Here is a 15,284-nt window from a genome sequence, read left to right as displayed (position 1 = left end):
TACCTGAACCTGAGATTCAGTCAGATGCTGAGAATGGTGAGGTTGGTATTTCTGAAGATACAACTTCTGATGTTCAGACTCTTTCTGACCAGGAATCCACACAGGAAATGAACGCTTGGCCACCATCCAGCTTCCCCTTTATGGAGGCTCAGGCTGTGGAGAGTGCGACACCTAATGGTGCCACCTGTTACATTTAATTAACCCAAAGTTTATAAAAACAGTAAATTAGCATGTTAGAATTTATCTGGAAACAATAAACTGGAGAAGCTAAGTGCACTAAATGATTTCAAAGTTAGCAAAAACATGTTTTTAGATTAGCATAAGTTTTCCCTTTTGATTTCAAAGTGGAAACTTTGACATCAAAGAGTTTCTTTTTGTCAAAAAAAAAAAAGAAATTGATGATTGGAATTACTTTTTAAAAGCAATAAGAAAGGTGAAACATCCAAAGGGCTGAATGCTTTTTTCAGGCTCTCTAGTTTGACTTTTTCCTCCATGTGCTGTTTTGGGTTTACAGTGAACTAAATCATTAAATTTAGTTATGTACGACTGTCATGCACTGTAGCGACTGACTGAATTGAAACCGTTTACATTTGTAAAAGTCTAGCAATAGTGGGTAACATATCAGTAAGTGAAAAGTGCAGCCAAGGATGAGCAAACAGAAAATGTGGTTGTTCTACTTCCTGTTCTTGTCTTTGTGAGTGAGCAGCTTGTGACCAAGCCCACATTGTGCAGCATATAGAACTTTGTGGTTTTTAGTTTGAGCTGTGAAGTTGTCCAATTTCTGACATCATTTCTCAATCACACAGTGGGGACAATTATTGAATGCATGTTTTTCTTCATTAAACATGTATTGAATGGGTCCACTGACAGGAAATACATACCAGATGTTGTAATGTAATGACACAGGGAGTAAATGCTTATGGAAATGTTTGATGACTTTTTCTGTAGGTTTCAATTGGAGCATTTTATTTGTAATTCCTTCTTTTACCAGATCCATGTGTTGACAATCTGTCCCACACCATGATACTGCCACCTCCAGACTTCACAGTTGTTTTTTCAGTTGATGCTCAAAACCACCTCTCTTTCAAACATGGTGTGTTCAAGGACAGAGCTCGGTTTGGACCTTTTCTAACCACGCTGTGTTCTCTCCACTAACTTTTTAAATTTTAAAGGTGCTTAAACTTGCCGTTTCTTTGGCAGTGGTGTTTTACACTGAAAGTCTGCATTAAGGACATTGTGGTTGAATGCACTACTTATTGTTCTCATGGTGAATGCTATATCAGGCCTCCTCCAGTCTCTGGTTTTTGGTTAACCCTGTCAGAAGTCGTAGGAGGAGCACTATGTCAACATTTTGCAACTTTAAGGTTAGAAATGTTATGAGGAAACTAAAGTCATTCACCCATCATTAATTACTTCTTGTGCAATACTTTCATAGAGTGATTTTCCCATGAACTAAAAAAGATTGCTTTCTAAAAACTGATTTCTTGCTTTTCAGCCCTTTTTGCCACTTCAACTTTATAACTCAGACTAATTTGTCTTGACTTCAGTGTATGCGTGGATTACAGGTGTTGCTACAAACATCTGGTTCATATTCCATGTTAGTAACCGCATTAGAAATAAAACTGAGAAAAAACATAGTCGGTACTCATTTATCCTGGTGTAAATGCCTCGACACATTAATCCAAACCTTAAACTTTGATTTTTTAAATTTCCTTGTTTAGAATTAGCTTCAGTTAAAACAACCAATATTTCTTTAAAAATTTAGTCTAAATTATCCTGAATAAGAACTTGCAAGATTTTACTATCTTAGCAACTCAGATAAAAACATTTGCTGAAAAGACTTTTGAGGCGATGCAACAAAAAAAAAAAAAAAAAACATTTGTAGTATTTCACAAATCCTAATCTGCATTTCCGGTTCAGCAGTGGATCCATTTCACTTCTGCTCTTAATGTCATTGCCAAGATTTCAACAAGCTTTTTTATTTAAAAAATCGGTTGATCTAAATCATCTGAAAAGGAAAAGTTGTTGCTTGGTCAACCAGATGTCAGCAGTGACGGGTTTTTTATAGGTTACGAGGCTCTTCACCCAGGGCGCCATCACATTGAGGGAGCAGGAGCCTGGAATAGGTTTTCCAGGTATTTTCTCGCCATGTGATGGGAAACAGAAGCCTCCCTGTGTTATCCAGGCTCTGCTACAGAAATTAAACAATTTGACAAATTATAGCTTTTAAAAAGTGTTTTAAATTTTAAAAAGGTTAACATGCCAAATGGAAGAGAAGGATTATGGTGAACTATATTAAGTGAATCATATAGGTGTACTGGCATGAAAAGAAAAGCAGTTTGAGTCCTAATTTGCTGTTTTTAGGGTTATACCAATAACCTGGTATGCCAACTGAACTTCTGCCATTTATTTTTTATATTTTGTCATGTGACCTGAAGCTGGAATAAACTTATTCGCTTTGTAATGCTGTAAATCTAGTTTATGTTTTATGATTTAGTGAGCCACAGTCCACTGATGAATTTCACAAACATCTTTATTAACATTTAAATATGTACATTAAATTAACGAGACTCCTGAAGTAGTGAAACATTAGTGACAAAAATAAAAGTAAGACTAGATTTTAAACATAAAAAATTACAGAACATTTTCATAAAACACTTGGCATCTAGAATTAATCCAATCTGTTCTTAAAAGTTACAACAAAAAAAATATATATATTCTAAACTGTAATTTTTGATCAAAAATAAATTGCTACCTAACAATTAGTAAAGGAGACATTAAATATGTTAAACTTGGAACAAAAACATGTGCAATTAAAGTACTTTTGTACACTGATGCTCTTTTCAAACATTATATGAAGAAATTTCACATAACCAGAAATGAATAAACTGAATTGAACTTAGATCAGTTAAAACTCGACTAACCAAAGTTTTAAAGGTATAAAGTTTCATGCAAAGTTACTTAAATGATGGTGCTTTGCTATTATGCGTCATGTTAAACATGATATAGAGGAAGTGAAACACATTTAGTACATCTCATGATGGCTCTATATCAATATAACAATATGCTCTTCATAAGTGAAATAAATATGTAGAACAGATAATTGTACTATTCAAGTTAGGGTGAATATACAACTAAAACAAATGTACTAAATATTTCAGCTAGTTGTACATTTAACCCACAACATCATAATGGTACTTATTTTATCTAACCTGAATTTACTGTGTTCTCAGTGGCCCGTGTGATTTAACTAGGACATTTAATAAGTTGATTAAAGGGTAGTGCTACGTTGTGTTGAGTGTTTTCTGTTTTAGCAGCAGGATCTCCTTTTTGAGGGGCTGCTGATCAGCTGGACCGTTTTCTCCTTCTGCTGGTCTTCTTGTTCCTTCAGGATTCTAAAATAAAAGATGATCAGTTCCAACAGGCACAGACGGTTTTTACCTGTGATTACATCACCGCCGCGTTTTCACATCTACTCTGACTCCAATGGTTTAAGATGATATTTTTTTATTGCATAAAGTTTTCTGAAAGTTAAATAATTTGAGTTTTAGGGCCCGATTGTAATATTAGAAATAAAACCAGTAATTACAAATCAGAATTTACTCATAAAAAAAAAAGTTAAATACTTTATAACCAATTGTCAAAACAAATCTTTTACAAAAACATGAAAGCATTCAGAGGTGGTACACTTATTTAAGAACATGTTCTGTTTTTGCATGAACTGCTCACCTGGCTAACTGCACCATGGACTCGGCCACATTGGCTCCAGAACATGCACTGCATTCAAAGAAGGTCATCTGGCAGTCCTTCAACCAAACATGAAAATAGGATTAAATAAAAGGCAGTAGAGCAGATAAAATGCATTTCCAAGTATCACCCTGATTCTGACCCCAGATAAAAATATAATACTTGTAGTAATTATTTAAAATTAAGACCTTGGCGAGCCTTTCGCCCACTTCCTTCTGAACTTCCCTCTCTGCCTCTTTGTCCGTTTTGTTTCCTAAGAGCATGATGGGTATTTCCCCACCGGTGCCTTCCTGAAAAGCAGTAGATGTAATGAGATTAGGACAGGTAGCTGGTTTTACAGGACTGGTTCATATTAGAGTCATTTCTCAGGAAAACAGACTTTTACTCTGTGGATTCGTTACCTTGACGCTTGTCAGCCACTGTCTGACTGCAGTGAAACTCTGCTCAGCAGTTACATCATACATCACAATCACACCATCAGCTTTGCGAAAGAACTGCTTGGTGATGCTGCGGTACCTGCAGGAGGAACAGGAAGTGGACTATAAGTGGACTTTTGGTCACTTCCTCCCATCGTCACGGTGCTTTAAGCTGCATAAAAACCTGAAGAAAGCTGAGAACTTTCATCCAAGAGACCAGAACTTCTCTAAATTTCCACACTTTCATAATGAAGCTCACCTTTCCTGTCCTGCTGTATCCCACAACTGCAGCGCCACCTGGCTGTTGTCCACAGTTATTGTCTTCACACTGTAGTCTATGCCTGTAGAATGTGACACACAAACACAAGTTAAAAAGTGATGGAATTCATTTTAATGTTCATCTTCCTTATTTCAGTGACCATTTTGTGATTCACTGAAATATTAAAAACGGCTCCCAAGGCAACAGATGAGCCACTGCTGTGTCCAAACTGAACCAAAGGTGACAGAAATGTATTTGTTGAATGGTGGCCATTACATTTAACAATTAATGAGGGAAAAATGAAAGAAAAACTGAAGCAGAACCTGAGAATTTCAATCAATTTACTGCAAACCACATTTTTAGTCTAACATCTAATTTCATAAAACAGAATGACATCAGAAATTTAAAGCATAACCCTCATGTGAAATCATAACTCCACCAATACCAAAGAGGGCGGAGTCAAGAGACACTGAGGGGTGTGGCCAGGTTCTCATTGAGTCATAACCAAACCAGTGCAGCCAAACACATGACTTTCCTGTTTTAGTTTTCATTGACTGACAGGAAGTGAAAAATGTTTACACTGCGTACCGACAGTGGCGCAGGTTCCCGGGTGGAAGCGGTCGTCACAGAATCTCTGGAGGAGCGAAGTTTTTCCCACGCTGGAGTTTCCCACCAGGACGACCTTGAAGAGGCGATCAGGAGCCGAAGGAACGCTTTCCTCCTGGGAACCATTAAAGGAAACGTTGGGCCCAGTAAACCTGCTGGTTTACTTTAATCCAGCTTAGCTACATGTGGCGACGCTTACATTGATGGTGGTTTCCTTGCCAACCGGCTGACCTCTTGGAGATGACGGGACCAGCCGTTCCTCAGACTGCTGCTCAGGGATCGGCGATGACCTGCGGCGAGGTTCGCTCATCACATCCACTCCGTCTTCATCATCCAACTGAGTCTCTACTTCAGCACAGTTCTGCAGTGCGGTCTGAGCCAGGCTGTTGTTCAGTAAATAGGGGAGGTGGTCTTCTTCTATGGAGATAATCCTCTGGAAACGACTCCTTGCTTCAGCTGGGAAGGACGGCTGGTAGAAGCCGTTAAGGTTCTGCCTCAGGGCGGTGGAGGTCGGCTCCTCCTCATCCTCACTGCAGAAACACCAAACATGAAGCTGCAGCTGCTAACCCAGAGCGTTAGCTTCACTTCTGTGTGGTTTACCTTTTAAACACATCGGTGTTTGCTTGCTTCACTCCATCAATAAAAGACCGGTGCTTCAAGCTTTTCTTGGTTCCTTTTGGTTTCTGCAAAGTGAGATTTGTTTTTCAATTTTTAATACACGATTCTGGAAAAAAAGATTTGAAAAACAGAAAATGAATGCAGAAAATCTCTGAACACAACACACCTGAAAGGACATGTCTCTTTCATCCCGCAAATGTTTGTTCATTTCTCTGAAATAAAAAGACAGATGAAAACTAACGGCTGTTTTAGGGGTTAATGCTTAAAGGTAGAAATGGGTCGCCACCTTTTTGCATTACTGATCACCTCAAAGCCTACTCATGTCTCCTGACCAATCACATGTTGTGACTGCAAAGCAGAGTAAATAAAGCTCTTGATTTTACATGCAGGAAGCAGAAAGAGCATTTCATGTCTTCATTTTAATGTTTCTTTTATGTCTTCCTGCTGCAGAAGATAAAATCACATGATTGATTTTCTGCACATCTGAAACTGTAGGACACAACGATCAGTTAAGCTGGGTCACCACTGAATGTTTGATATGTTGGAAAATATCTGTTAATATTGAAATTAAATGCACTTTTCTCCAATCTGATGGTGGAAGAATCTGAATATCTGATAAAGAACTATACATATATTTGTTGTTGAGTTCATATTTCTATTTAACAATTTAGCTGGAAAAAGGGCTTTTAAATTGAAATTGTTACTTATTTTATCATAAAATATAATTACAGACACTGCAATTAACTTTATTAAAAATTTTAAACCAAGTCCCACCACTAGTTCTGAAATGTCAACATGCATTCGATCTGAAACAGTCAAAAATGGAGTCAAACCTCAAAAGGTCCAGCTGCTTGTGAAGACTCGCTCTCTCTCGCTGCAGTCCTTCACTCAGTCTGTAGATCTCCCTGTTCAAAAATAGTCCGTTTGTTCAGTAATTTTCCTTCAAATTCAAATATGAGCCAGAGTAGAGAAAACAACATAAAAAGAAACAAGGTTCTACCAGAGACAGCAAATAATGTTAAAAGCAGCCAGACGTTATTCTGACTGATCTGAATGTTTGCTCACATCTCCTTCTCCTCGTGAAGTCGTGCCGACTGCTCCTGCAGCAGACCCAGCTGCTCCTGCGCCAGCGTCAGCTCCTGGCTCACCAGCTCCAGCTCTCGGGCCAAGTCGTCGTTCGTCTGCTTCAGCTTCACGTTTTCCACTTTGGTCTCATGTTGTTCACTGTGGAGTTCCTGACACTGACACTCCAACTGGATAGAAATTGTTCAAGAAAAATGGTTAAACTTTTAAAATTAAAGATATTTTTAATATGCATTTGCTCTTCTCTTAGTACTTTTCACCTTTCAATGCAAAACATTATTGCATGCAGAGACTCAATTTATTCCTTTTCAGTCAGAATTTCTGTTTTGCGTTGATGAAACTGTTGAAATGTGAATTAAAGCAGCCGTTTTAGGAATTTAGCTCCAGTAAATATAGTTTTAATAAAAACTGGAGAATACAATTTATTCATGTTGATAGGCTCAGATGCAACCATGCAATCAACAGTGTTGATGAAGAGATGCTGAACGTCATCATTATGTTTTATTGGCTTCATGTTATCAGTTATCCAGCGTCTGATTCTTCCTGCTCAGACAGTTTATGGTTTGTTTGCTTTTCTCTTATGAATAAAAGGTTTTGATCTGAAGTCTGAACGTTTCCACCGACCCGTCTCTGTTTCTGGAAGAGCTGCTCCAGGTCCTTCTCCTTGCTGGACAGCTGCAGCTCCAGGTCTTTACTTCGGGACAGATATCGATCGTAGTCCTACAGCACAGTTTTTAAAAAGAAATTTAATGGAAATACTAAAACTTTGACCAAATACAAAAAGTTCTGGAAAATAATTGTCCAGTTTTTACCTGCAGTAGTATTTTGTCTTTTTCATTTTTTATCTGCTGCTCCATTTCTTCATACAGGTGCTGGATCTCATCATCATGTGTTGCTGTTTTCCTAAACAGATAAAAATCATTAATATGCAATAAAAGGAAATGAGCTTGCAGTTAAAGTAAAATTTGTGGGGTTTTTTTTTTAAACAGGTGACAGAAACCATGACTTTTCAAAGAGGCTGATGGCATCTCAGACCTTTTGAGGGCACTTTCCATGTCTCTCTTCTCCTGGTTGGCGTCTCTGATCTGCGCCGTCACTCTGGCCAGGAAATGCTCAAAGTTTGACAGAAGTTGAGGCTCATCGCGGCGCAGCTGGGCCCACAGGCTGCGCACCTCTGCAGGGCTGACAACAGAGTTCAGACGTTTTTACTCCACTGATTTTCAGTCAAACTCAAGTCTGTACTTTGACTAGGCCATGACTCAGACTCCCTCTAAAGGAAGATGAACAGGACAAGGCTTTGGCTGTTTCTGAAAAACTAAATGAAAACATCCATCATTAAAATGAAGAGGGGAAAAAAAAGATTTTAGTTTTGTAATTGTCTCGGAAATTAGTTAAAAAAAAAAACCAAAAAGAACATTGGATTCTTAATTTTTGTTTTCTTGAAAAGGGAAAAAAGAAAATGGGTGAACCAGAAATGGATTGAAGATCTATTCAAATGTTTGAAAAAAATGCATTTCATTGTTGCAGTAAATAAACTTATTGAAAGACAAAAACATGAAAGTCTAAAATAAAAAAAGGTAAAATACACTAAATTGTGAGAAATTCCAGTTTGGTTGCATCCAATAACACTAAGCAGAAAACTTTGGTCTATGACTTGATTCAAATTTAAAATACTTTAATTTAAAATGTTTTTTGTGGGATTCTCTGAACGGAGTAACAACGGGCATCTGGGCAATTTTAATAGGAATGTCACAAAATTCCACCAACCTTCATTTAACGTCCAACCAAATGAACATCAGCCTGTGCTGCACAAACTGAAATGATCAAACATGTCGACCCTGAACTCATCATGCTGCAGAGTCAGTAAGTTCCCTAAACGCAGCATCCAGATCTTAAGAGATAAACTACATCTTACACAAGATTCAATCTTTTAGTTGGACATAGATGAAAAAAAAAGCCATGAAAAAATGTTTTACAAGTTTTAAAACAATTAAATTTAGATGAAGTTTTTTAAAGCTTCTTATTCATTTTCTGCAGGTCTCCTACTCTTTAGGACCAACGTCTGACAGGCAGCACAGGAAACGCTGAGCGGAAACTTCCGGTCCTCTTCACTAAAATCCTCGGCCGAGTTTGTGAAACGTAGCGCAGACATTCAGACCTGAACCTGAACTCACTGTTCCAGGAGGCTTCCGGCGCCCAGGCTCTCCATGAGCATCACAAAGTGCTTTTCCTCGTCATCCTCAGCCGCGCCTGGACCCTCCTTCCACCGGGACTGGTACAGAACCTCCGGCACGCTTTTACTCAAGTTCTTCTCAGTCATGATGTCATCTACAGAAATCCTACGGCCAAACAAAAATGCACCTACAAAAACATAAAATAGAGCTCATAAACAAGCGGGTCAGATGCAGGTTGGAGTCATATTTAGTTTTGGATACTTACTGAAACCAGAGGAGAACTCTTCCAGCGTGAGGAATCCGTTTCCATCAGAATCGAGCGAATCGAAAACGTTCTCCAGCTCGTCTGCACTCAGAGGAAGCTCACCATTCAGCCTCTGTCAGAAAGCACAAAAACCCATCAGGTTAACAAAATCCAAGGACACTAATGTCACCGTAGCTATAACAACTGCCATGCGAGTGTTTTATGTGGAGCAGCAACTATTAGTAAAAGAGAAAGACGCACATTTTCATCCTCTCATCTCAGTAAACCAGATTATGTTAACCAGGATAAACATGACCAACCAGACCAGCTGCAGCTGAAGAGAATCAGACAAAAACTCTCCCAAATTATTTTAAATTGTTGCTATAAAATGCATTTGTAAATTAAAAACCATTTATGTAGAGGAAAATCTTTGACATTGCAGCTTATTTTAAACCATCAGGTTGAGAGGAAGACGTAATGTGAATCTCCTGTGAGCCAACAGAGCCACACCTCTGGTGGTTTTCAGTGTTTACACGGTTTAATGTTGACTGAAGCCGCCTGTAAAACCCAGAGCTGGACACAGAAAGGAAAACATCTGCTTTGAACAACCAGCTGTTCTGGAGAGTCTTATCTGCTGGAGACACATCGCTTCATCAAACAGCAGAGCAGTGAAGCCATCCAGCTGGAGATCCTGGTCAGAACCAACTAACTGATTCAACTGTAAACAAACTACACGGAGCCAAGTTAAAGCCTCTGATTCCTCTGCTTTAGTTTTTATCCTAAATGTTTCAGATAATCAAACCATCAATATCCCACAAACACATTTCAAATGATGATTTGACAGAACAAAGTTATCTTAACTAACCTTCTTGTTAAATCAAATTCACCCACCATATTTTTGGAGTGTAATGTAACTAAGACCTAAATCATGTCGGACCTGCAGAGTAAGGAAAACGATTTAGGAGAACTTGTCTGACAACATGAAGTAGGATAAATGTTCACCAAGCAGAACATCATGTTCTGATGTGAAGAAATTCAGGAACACATGAGAGAATCTGACATCAGTGTGGAAAAGGTCACATATCCAGAGAGCTGAGAAAAAACACGGAGAACGTTCCCAGGAGAGGCCAACCCAGCAGAACTACTCCAACAAATCATCCAGAACGTCCACAACATCCGGCGGTGGATTCATTTGGAGCCGGAAATTAAACTCTGGATTTCCAGTCAAGGGAACAAAACAAAAAACCCTGAAGTCAGACTTTAAATTCAGAAAGTACAATTTTATTATTATTTTTCCATAATGGTGAATTACAGTGTCAATATGGCCGCTTCTTTGATCATCTGTGGTGGAAATCTGTTTACATTACAAGACACACATGTAAGAGTTTAAACACAACGTTACATGCAGCGCCGGCAACTCTGAGCAAATTAAAACCAGCGTTCGCTTCCTTTGGTCCAGACCAGACGACTTTCCTGCTGGGAATTCTCCCCATGTTAACCGGAACGCCGTTACATAGAATAAGCTAAATAAGGTAAACGGAACGCAGCTTAAAACTCTGCAGGCCTCCGTGCCTCACTTAGGGTCAGAGGTTATGATATAAGAAAAATAAAAAAACTAAGAGACCAGGCAAAAATGGCTTTCATGGGAATTCATCTAAGATTTACAAAAAGAGATAAAAAATCTGTAGACTGATGGAGCAAAAGTCCAACTTTTTAAAGGTGGGTATCCATCGGAAACTAGAGTTTCAGAATCAGGACATTAAACCAACAGTCAAACTCGGCCACATTGCTGAATTAAACCAGTAGAGCCACTTTAGATTGAATCATAATTCCTCCACAAAGATGTGAAAAACTTTATAGCCGTTATCAGACAGATGATTCAGCTGTTGCTGCCCGGAGCGCCACAGCCGCTTATTTGCTTTAGGTAGTAATTAGTTTTTCACAAAGGGCCAGACTGGACGACCGTTTCCCCTTCATCTCTTAAATCACTTGAAAACACCTCTGTGTGTTTACTCAGCTTATCTTTGACAGAAAGATTTAATGATTTGAAACATTTCACAAATAAAGTATAAATCATTTAAACAGTTTGGTTGAACTGATTTAGCAGAATTGCCTCTAATTACCAGATCATCACCATAAACAGCAGATCAAAGCTCCTCCTGAGTATTTATGATCCATAGAAACGGAGCATTGAAGTGGCTCATCAAAGGCCTGGATGTGGATCTGATGGACCAGAGAATCTGCACAATAATGCAGGTGGAGAGGCTGTGTGACAAAGAGTCTCCGTCTCTTTTGTGTTGCTTTGAGTGAGCTGCACAGTAACATCACGCTCCTGTTTGGGATCAGTAATGAGCGCTCTGGCCGACCCTGCATTCTGTTCAGTGGTGGGACAACAAAGCCAGAAATGATTCTTTATTCTGAGAGATGAAAAGGTTTTATGAAAACAGCAACACTAAACAAAGTAGGAGTTTTTCCAGTTTCATTTAACTACAGATTTCCTTTCAAATCTCTTCTGCTCTTATGTCCTAAAGTCCTATTTAAACTTATAAACAATCAGGTTTTATCTGATTAAAGTTAATCAAATTAATCCATTTATTTAAGAATAAAGATGCAACAAGAATTTGGGTGTAATCTCCAACCAGCAGGCTCACCTGCATGTCCCGGCGGGTGATGAATCCCTTGTTCTCCGTGTCGCACATCTGGAAGAACTCGTGAGTTTTCTCCAGGATAGTGTTCTGTCCCACATCTGAACTCCGGCTCCTACTCGAGTCGTCCTCCTCTGCACTCGTCCGGTCGCTGCCTCCTCGTGTTTGGAGCGTTGTCCGGGCAGCGCGGATGTTAGGACACGGCGCAGTGAAAGCTGCCATGGTGTCAGCGAGTGTTTTCTATGAGCCAGCTGCAGACAGAGGGATGGAGGAAGTGGAGCTTCAAGCTGCTGTGGAACCGAAGCTTTCAGCAATGTCACCGATTGTCATCTCTTAGCAACCACCTTTTTAATTAGTAGATGAAACCTATGAGGAATACAGAAGGAGGGTCTTTAGTTACAACCTCTGGTCCAGTAAATACAACAGGAGGAATTTACTGAATCACAAAAATAGAGAGATTCACACACTTCAAACTTTTAAAAACACTGCTAGGCAAATCCAGAAACCTAGAAATAAAAACCTATAATAGTACACTGCATACTGTTACAGTAAAGAATAACAGCATTTCAAAATCCTTAAAATGAAAAAAAAAAAAAACTGAAAAGTGTGGTGTGCAGGTGAATTTAGCCACCAAATGGTTACAAGCAGCAGCGGACACTGCTAACGCTAACGCACTAATCAAACATTAGTTCTGCTAACGCTGAGTGCCATACCAACACGGTATTTAGCAGAAGCTAATGTGCGTTAGCCGACTCCCACCATGTGTCAATAGCTGCGTTTTCATTGCTGATGTTCATAAAACTGTTGATATTCCAGGACTTTCCTAAACGCATCATACCATCATTCTACCACTTCCTGTCTGTCATCTTTGGCTTTTCCACCAAATGATTGATTTTTCTCAATCATTTAAATTAAATTTTTTCTCATGACTCTTGTGTGCAGTCATGAGACCAATTTTCACAAAATTGGCATTCTGTGAAATTCACCAATTTTTGATCCTAAAAACAAATCCCATCCTAGTGTAAAAATTGATCAAAAAAAGTGTTTTTAATTCCCATTTTTGTAATTCCAATTTGTGCCAAATGGCCAATGGATCTGATAACATCACACTCCACAGGGTCAGATACATTAACACACACCTCTCTGTGCAGTCTGAGCTTCAGAAAGTGATTCTTTAGAACAGATCTTTCACTCATGGTTTTAATTTTTTATTACTTTTGAGATTTGCCGACTGGTTGCCAATTTTGCCTAATTGACCACAGCAGGTGTTCGGTCAGAAAGCATGCAGGAAATCACCTGTAGTGACCTTTGCTCTTTGTATTCGATGTTCCCCACTGAGACTGATGGCTTCTGACAGGTAAACCTTTGCTTTATTGACTGGCTGATGTAACTCAGACTGGGAGCACTGGTTTGGAAGATTGCCTCCCACTTGCACTTCAGTATTCTTGATTAATTTATGAGTGATGATCCATATTAATATAGATATGATGAACAAGAAGACAAAAAAACATACATGTAGAGAAACTGACAGCAAAAAAGTTGCTTTAGGAATAAGACAAATGATTTTTATTTATTTAAAGAATAAATAAATAAAAATCTGGTTGAATTTCAGTTAATTTGGAATTTAAGTCCAGTTCTTCCAAACTCTAATCCCAATTCACACTGGAACATCTTTCATATTCCACAATGTAAATTTATTCCATCAGGTTGGACTAAAAATAAACAATTCACATATTTTTGAAGATATTTGACTTTTCTCAATTTGTTTTGAAGTTGAACCAAAATATTTTGCGAGGATGACGAGCCTCATGAGGAAACGACAAGTCAGCGTGAGCAAGACGAGAAATATAAGGGAACCAAGTTTAAACTGTTTGGAAAGAATGATGCAGGACTTTTTCCTCTGTTCATGATGCATTCACTGTAAATGGGAATTTTTCAAACCTAAAAAAGAAGGTAAGGACAACATAATAAAAGGCTCTAGATAAATGTATTAAACCACGGCACTGAATCAGTAATAAAAAATAAAATCAGAGGAATTGTGTGAAAATCTAAGCGTTAAGATACTTAAACTTAAAACCAACTTATTGGATTTCCAGTCAGACCAGAAGACTAAAAAATATGAATCATATTTACCAGCCACAGCAGAAAAGTTAGCAACTTTAATTTCTGGTTAAGTTTTCTGAAATTGGTGGAGTGGAAAACAAGGACTGTTTACATCAGGATCCATATTTTCTGACTAGTTGATGTCCAGGATTTCTGTTTGCATATCAGTGAAGGTGAAAATGTTTTTCCCCTCTGACTTTAGCCTGGCCGCCATGCTGCTGTTTCATTCAGGAGCAATGTGTGCTTTGCATGCAGACTTTATCAGTTTTAGGTCTCGACATGCAACAGCTGTTACACCTGCAGCAGTTAGCAGCGCTAAGGTCCGGACCGCAGTCACGAACTGAGTCCCAACCACAACCAGGCTCTGAGAAACCTCTTAGTCCAAACCACCAAACAACACGATCTGCAAAAGCCGCAGTGATGAATGACCTGCATGTGAACAATAATCACCCACCGGATCATGAAATGTCATAAAAATAAGTTCAGGTTTTCGTCTCAAACTGCGTCAGGGTGACATGGAAGCAGGCGTTTAATCAGACACACCTGAGCTGCTTGTTTTCTCAACTCACCTGAAACTTTCCCCGCCTCATCCTGTAGGAATTAATCCATCTGAGAAATGAAAAAGAAATTCATTTTAGAAAACAGAAATCACCAAGTCAATAAACACACAGCTCCTTCAATATCAGACCGAACTTCTGCAGCAGAAAGGAAGAGTTACATTATAACTGAAGTAGTTAACATCGAAAAGCTGCAATAAATGAGCGCAAGTTTTCATAAAGGAAACGAGCAACAGACAGAATAAACAAGAAAACCTGTTTAAATAAGATAAAACAAACTCTTCCTCCCTGTTATTTAGAAACTTCCTCTAACAAACGCAACCTCACTCACGCTCTCAAATCAACTTAAACTGTGTGAAACGCACTTCCTTATAACTTCTGTCAGACGCCAAGGTGTTTCTCACTTCACCTAAACCCGATCAAGTTTCCCGGGCGGCGGGAACAAAGTCTGGCTCAGGAGAAGCGGAATTAAACGTCTCACCGCCGAACGAGCAGCTGGACCGAGGCTGAGCAGCTGGACCGAGGCTGAGCAGCTGGACCGAGGCTGAGCGGTTCTTCACCGCGGACAGGTGATGTCGCAGCTCCGAGACTGGAGGAATGTCACTGCTCTGACGAAGCGCATGGGGGAGGGAGGGGCGTAGTCATCCGCTGTTACCTTGGCAACGCCAACACGGAAGTTAAATCTCGTAAGACACGTGCTGTGGAGGAAAACCTAAAATACTACTAAGGTTTTCATCTTTTCTTTCGGAAGTAAGAGGAAATGACCGAAACAGTTTACAGGAGACAGAACGCGCTCCGTCTGGTTGTGTTTAGAATCTACACTGTAAAGTTT

General features: G+C 39.1%; 1 protein-coding gene across 5 annotated transcripts; it reads right to left on the bottom strand.

The window, feature by feature from the left end:
• Positions 1 to 113: 113 nt before the first annotated feature.
• LOC102226976 (ras and EF-hand domain-containing protein homolog) lies at positions 114 to 15,032 on the bottom strand. 5 transcript variants are annotated; one of them, XM_023326371.1, is made up of 20 exons: positions 14,934 to 15,032; positions 14,465 to 14,504; positions 12,137 to 12,158; positions 11,799 to 12,043; positions 9,169 to 9,280; positions 8,904 to 9,090; positions 7,765 to 7,911; positions 7,542 to 7,632; positions 7,354 to 7,449; positions 6,712 to 6,899; positions 6,480 to 6,551; positions 5,813 to 5,858; positions 5,629 to 5,711; positions 5,228 to 5,558; positions 5,011 to 5,143; positions 4,423 to 4,504; positions 4,149 to 4,263; positions 3,936 to 4,037; positions 3,730 to 3,806; positions 114 to 3,395 (listed from the first exon to the last, which is right to left on the bottom strand). In XM_023326371.1, the coding sequence occupies exons 4-20, from the start codon at positions 12,012 to 12,014 to the stop codon at positions 3,311 to 3,313; spliced, it is 2,163 nt and encodes a 720-aa protein (XP_023182139.1). In that variant the 5' UTR covers positions 12,015 to 12,043; positions 12,137 to 12,158; positions 14,465 to 14,504; positions 14,934 to 15,032; the 3' UTR covers positions 114 to 3,310. The 5 variants fall into 5 exon arrangements, with proteins under 5 accessions (XP_023182139.1, XP_023182147.1, XP_023182127.1 ...); XM_023326379.1 differs by lacking the exon at positions 14,934 to 15,032 and adding an exon at positions 14,818 to 14,920; XM_023326359.1 differs by having other exon boundaries at positions 11,799 to 12,158.
• Between the last annotated feature and the right edge of the window lie 252 nt (positions 15,033 to 15,284).

Source organism: Xiphophorus maculatus, chromosome 2 (assembly GCF_002775205.1).
Source record: "Xiphophorus maculatus strain JP 163 A chromosome 2, X_maculatus-5.0-male, whole genome shotgun sequence".
NCBI classification, from domain to species: domain Eukaryota; kingdom Metazoa; phylum Chordata; class Actinopteri; order Cyprinodontiformes; family Poeciliidae; genus Xiphophorus; species Xiphophorus maculatus.
The sequence above is the reverse complement of the archived record's forward strand: the minus strand, read 5'-3'. Positions and strand labels throughout refer to the sequence as shown.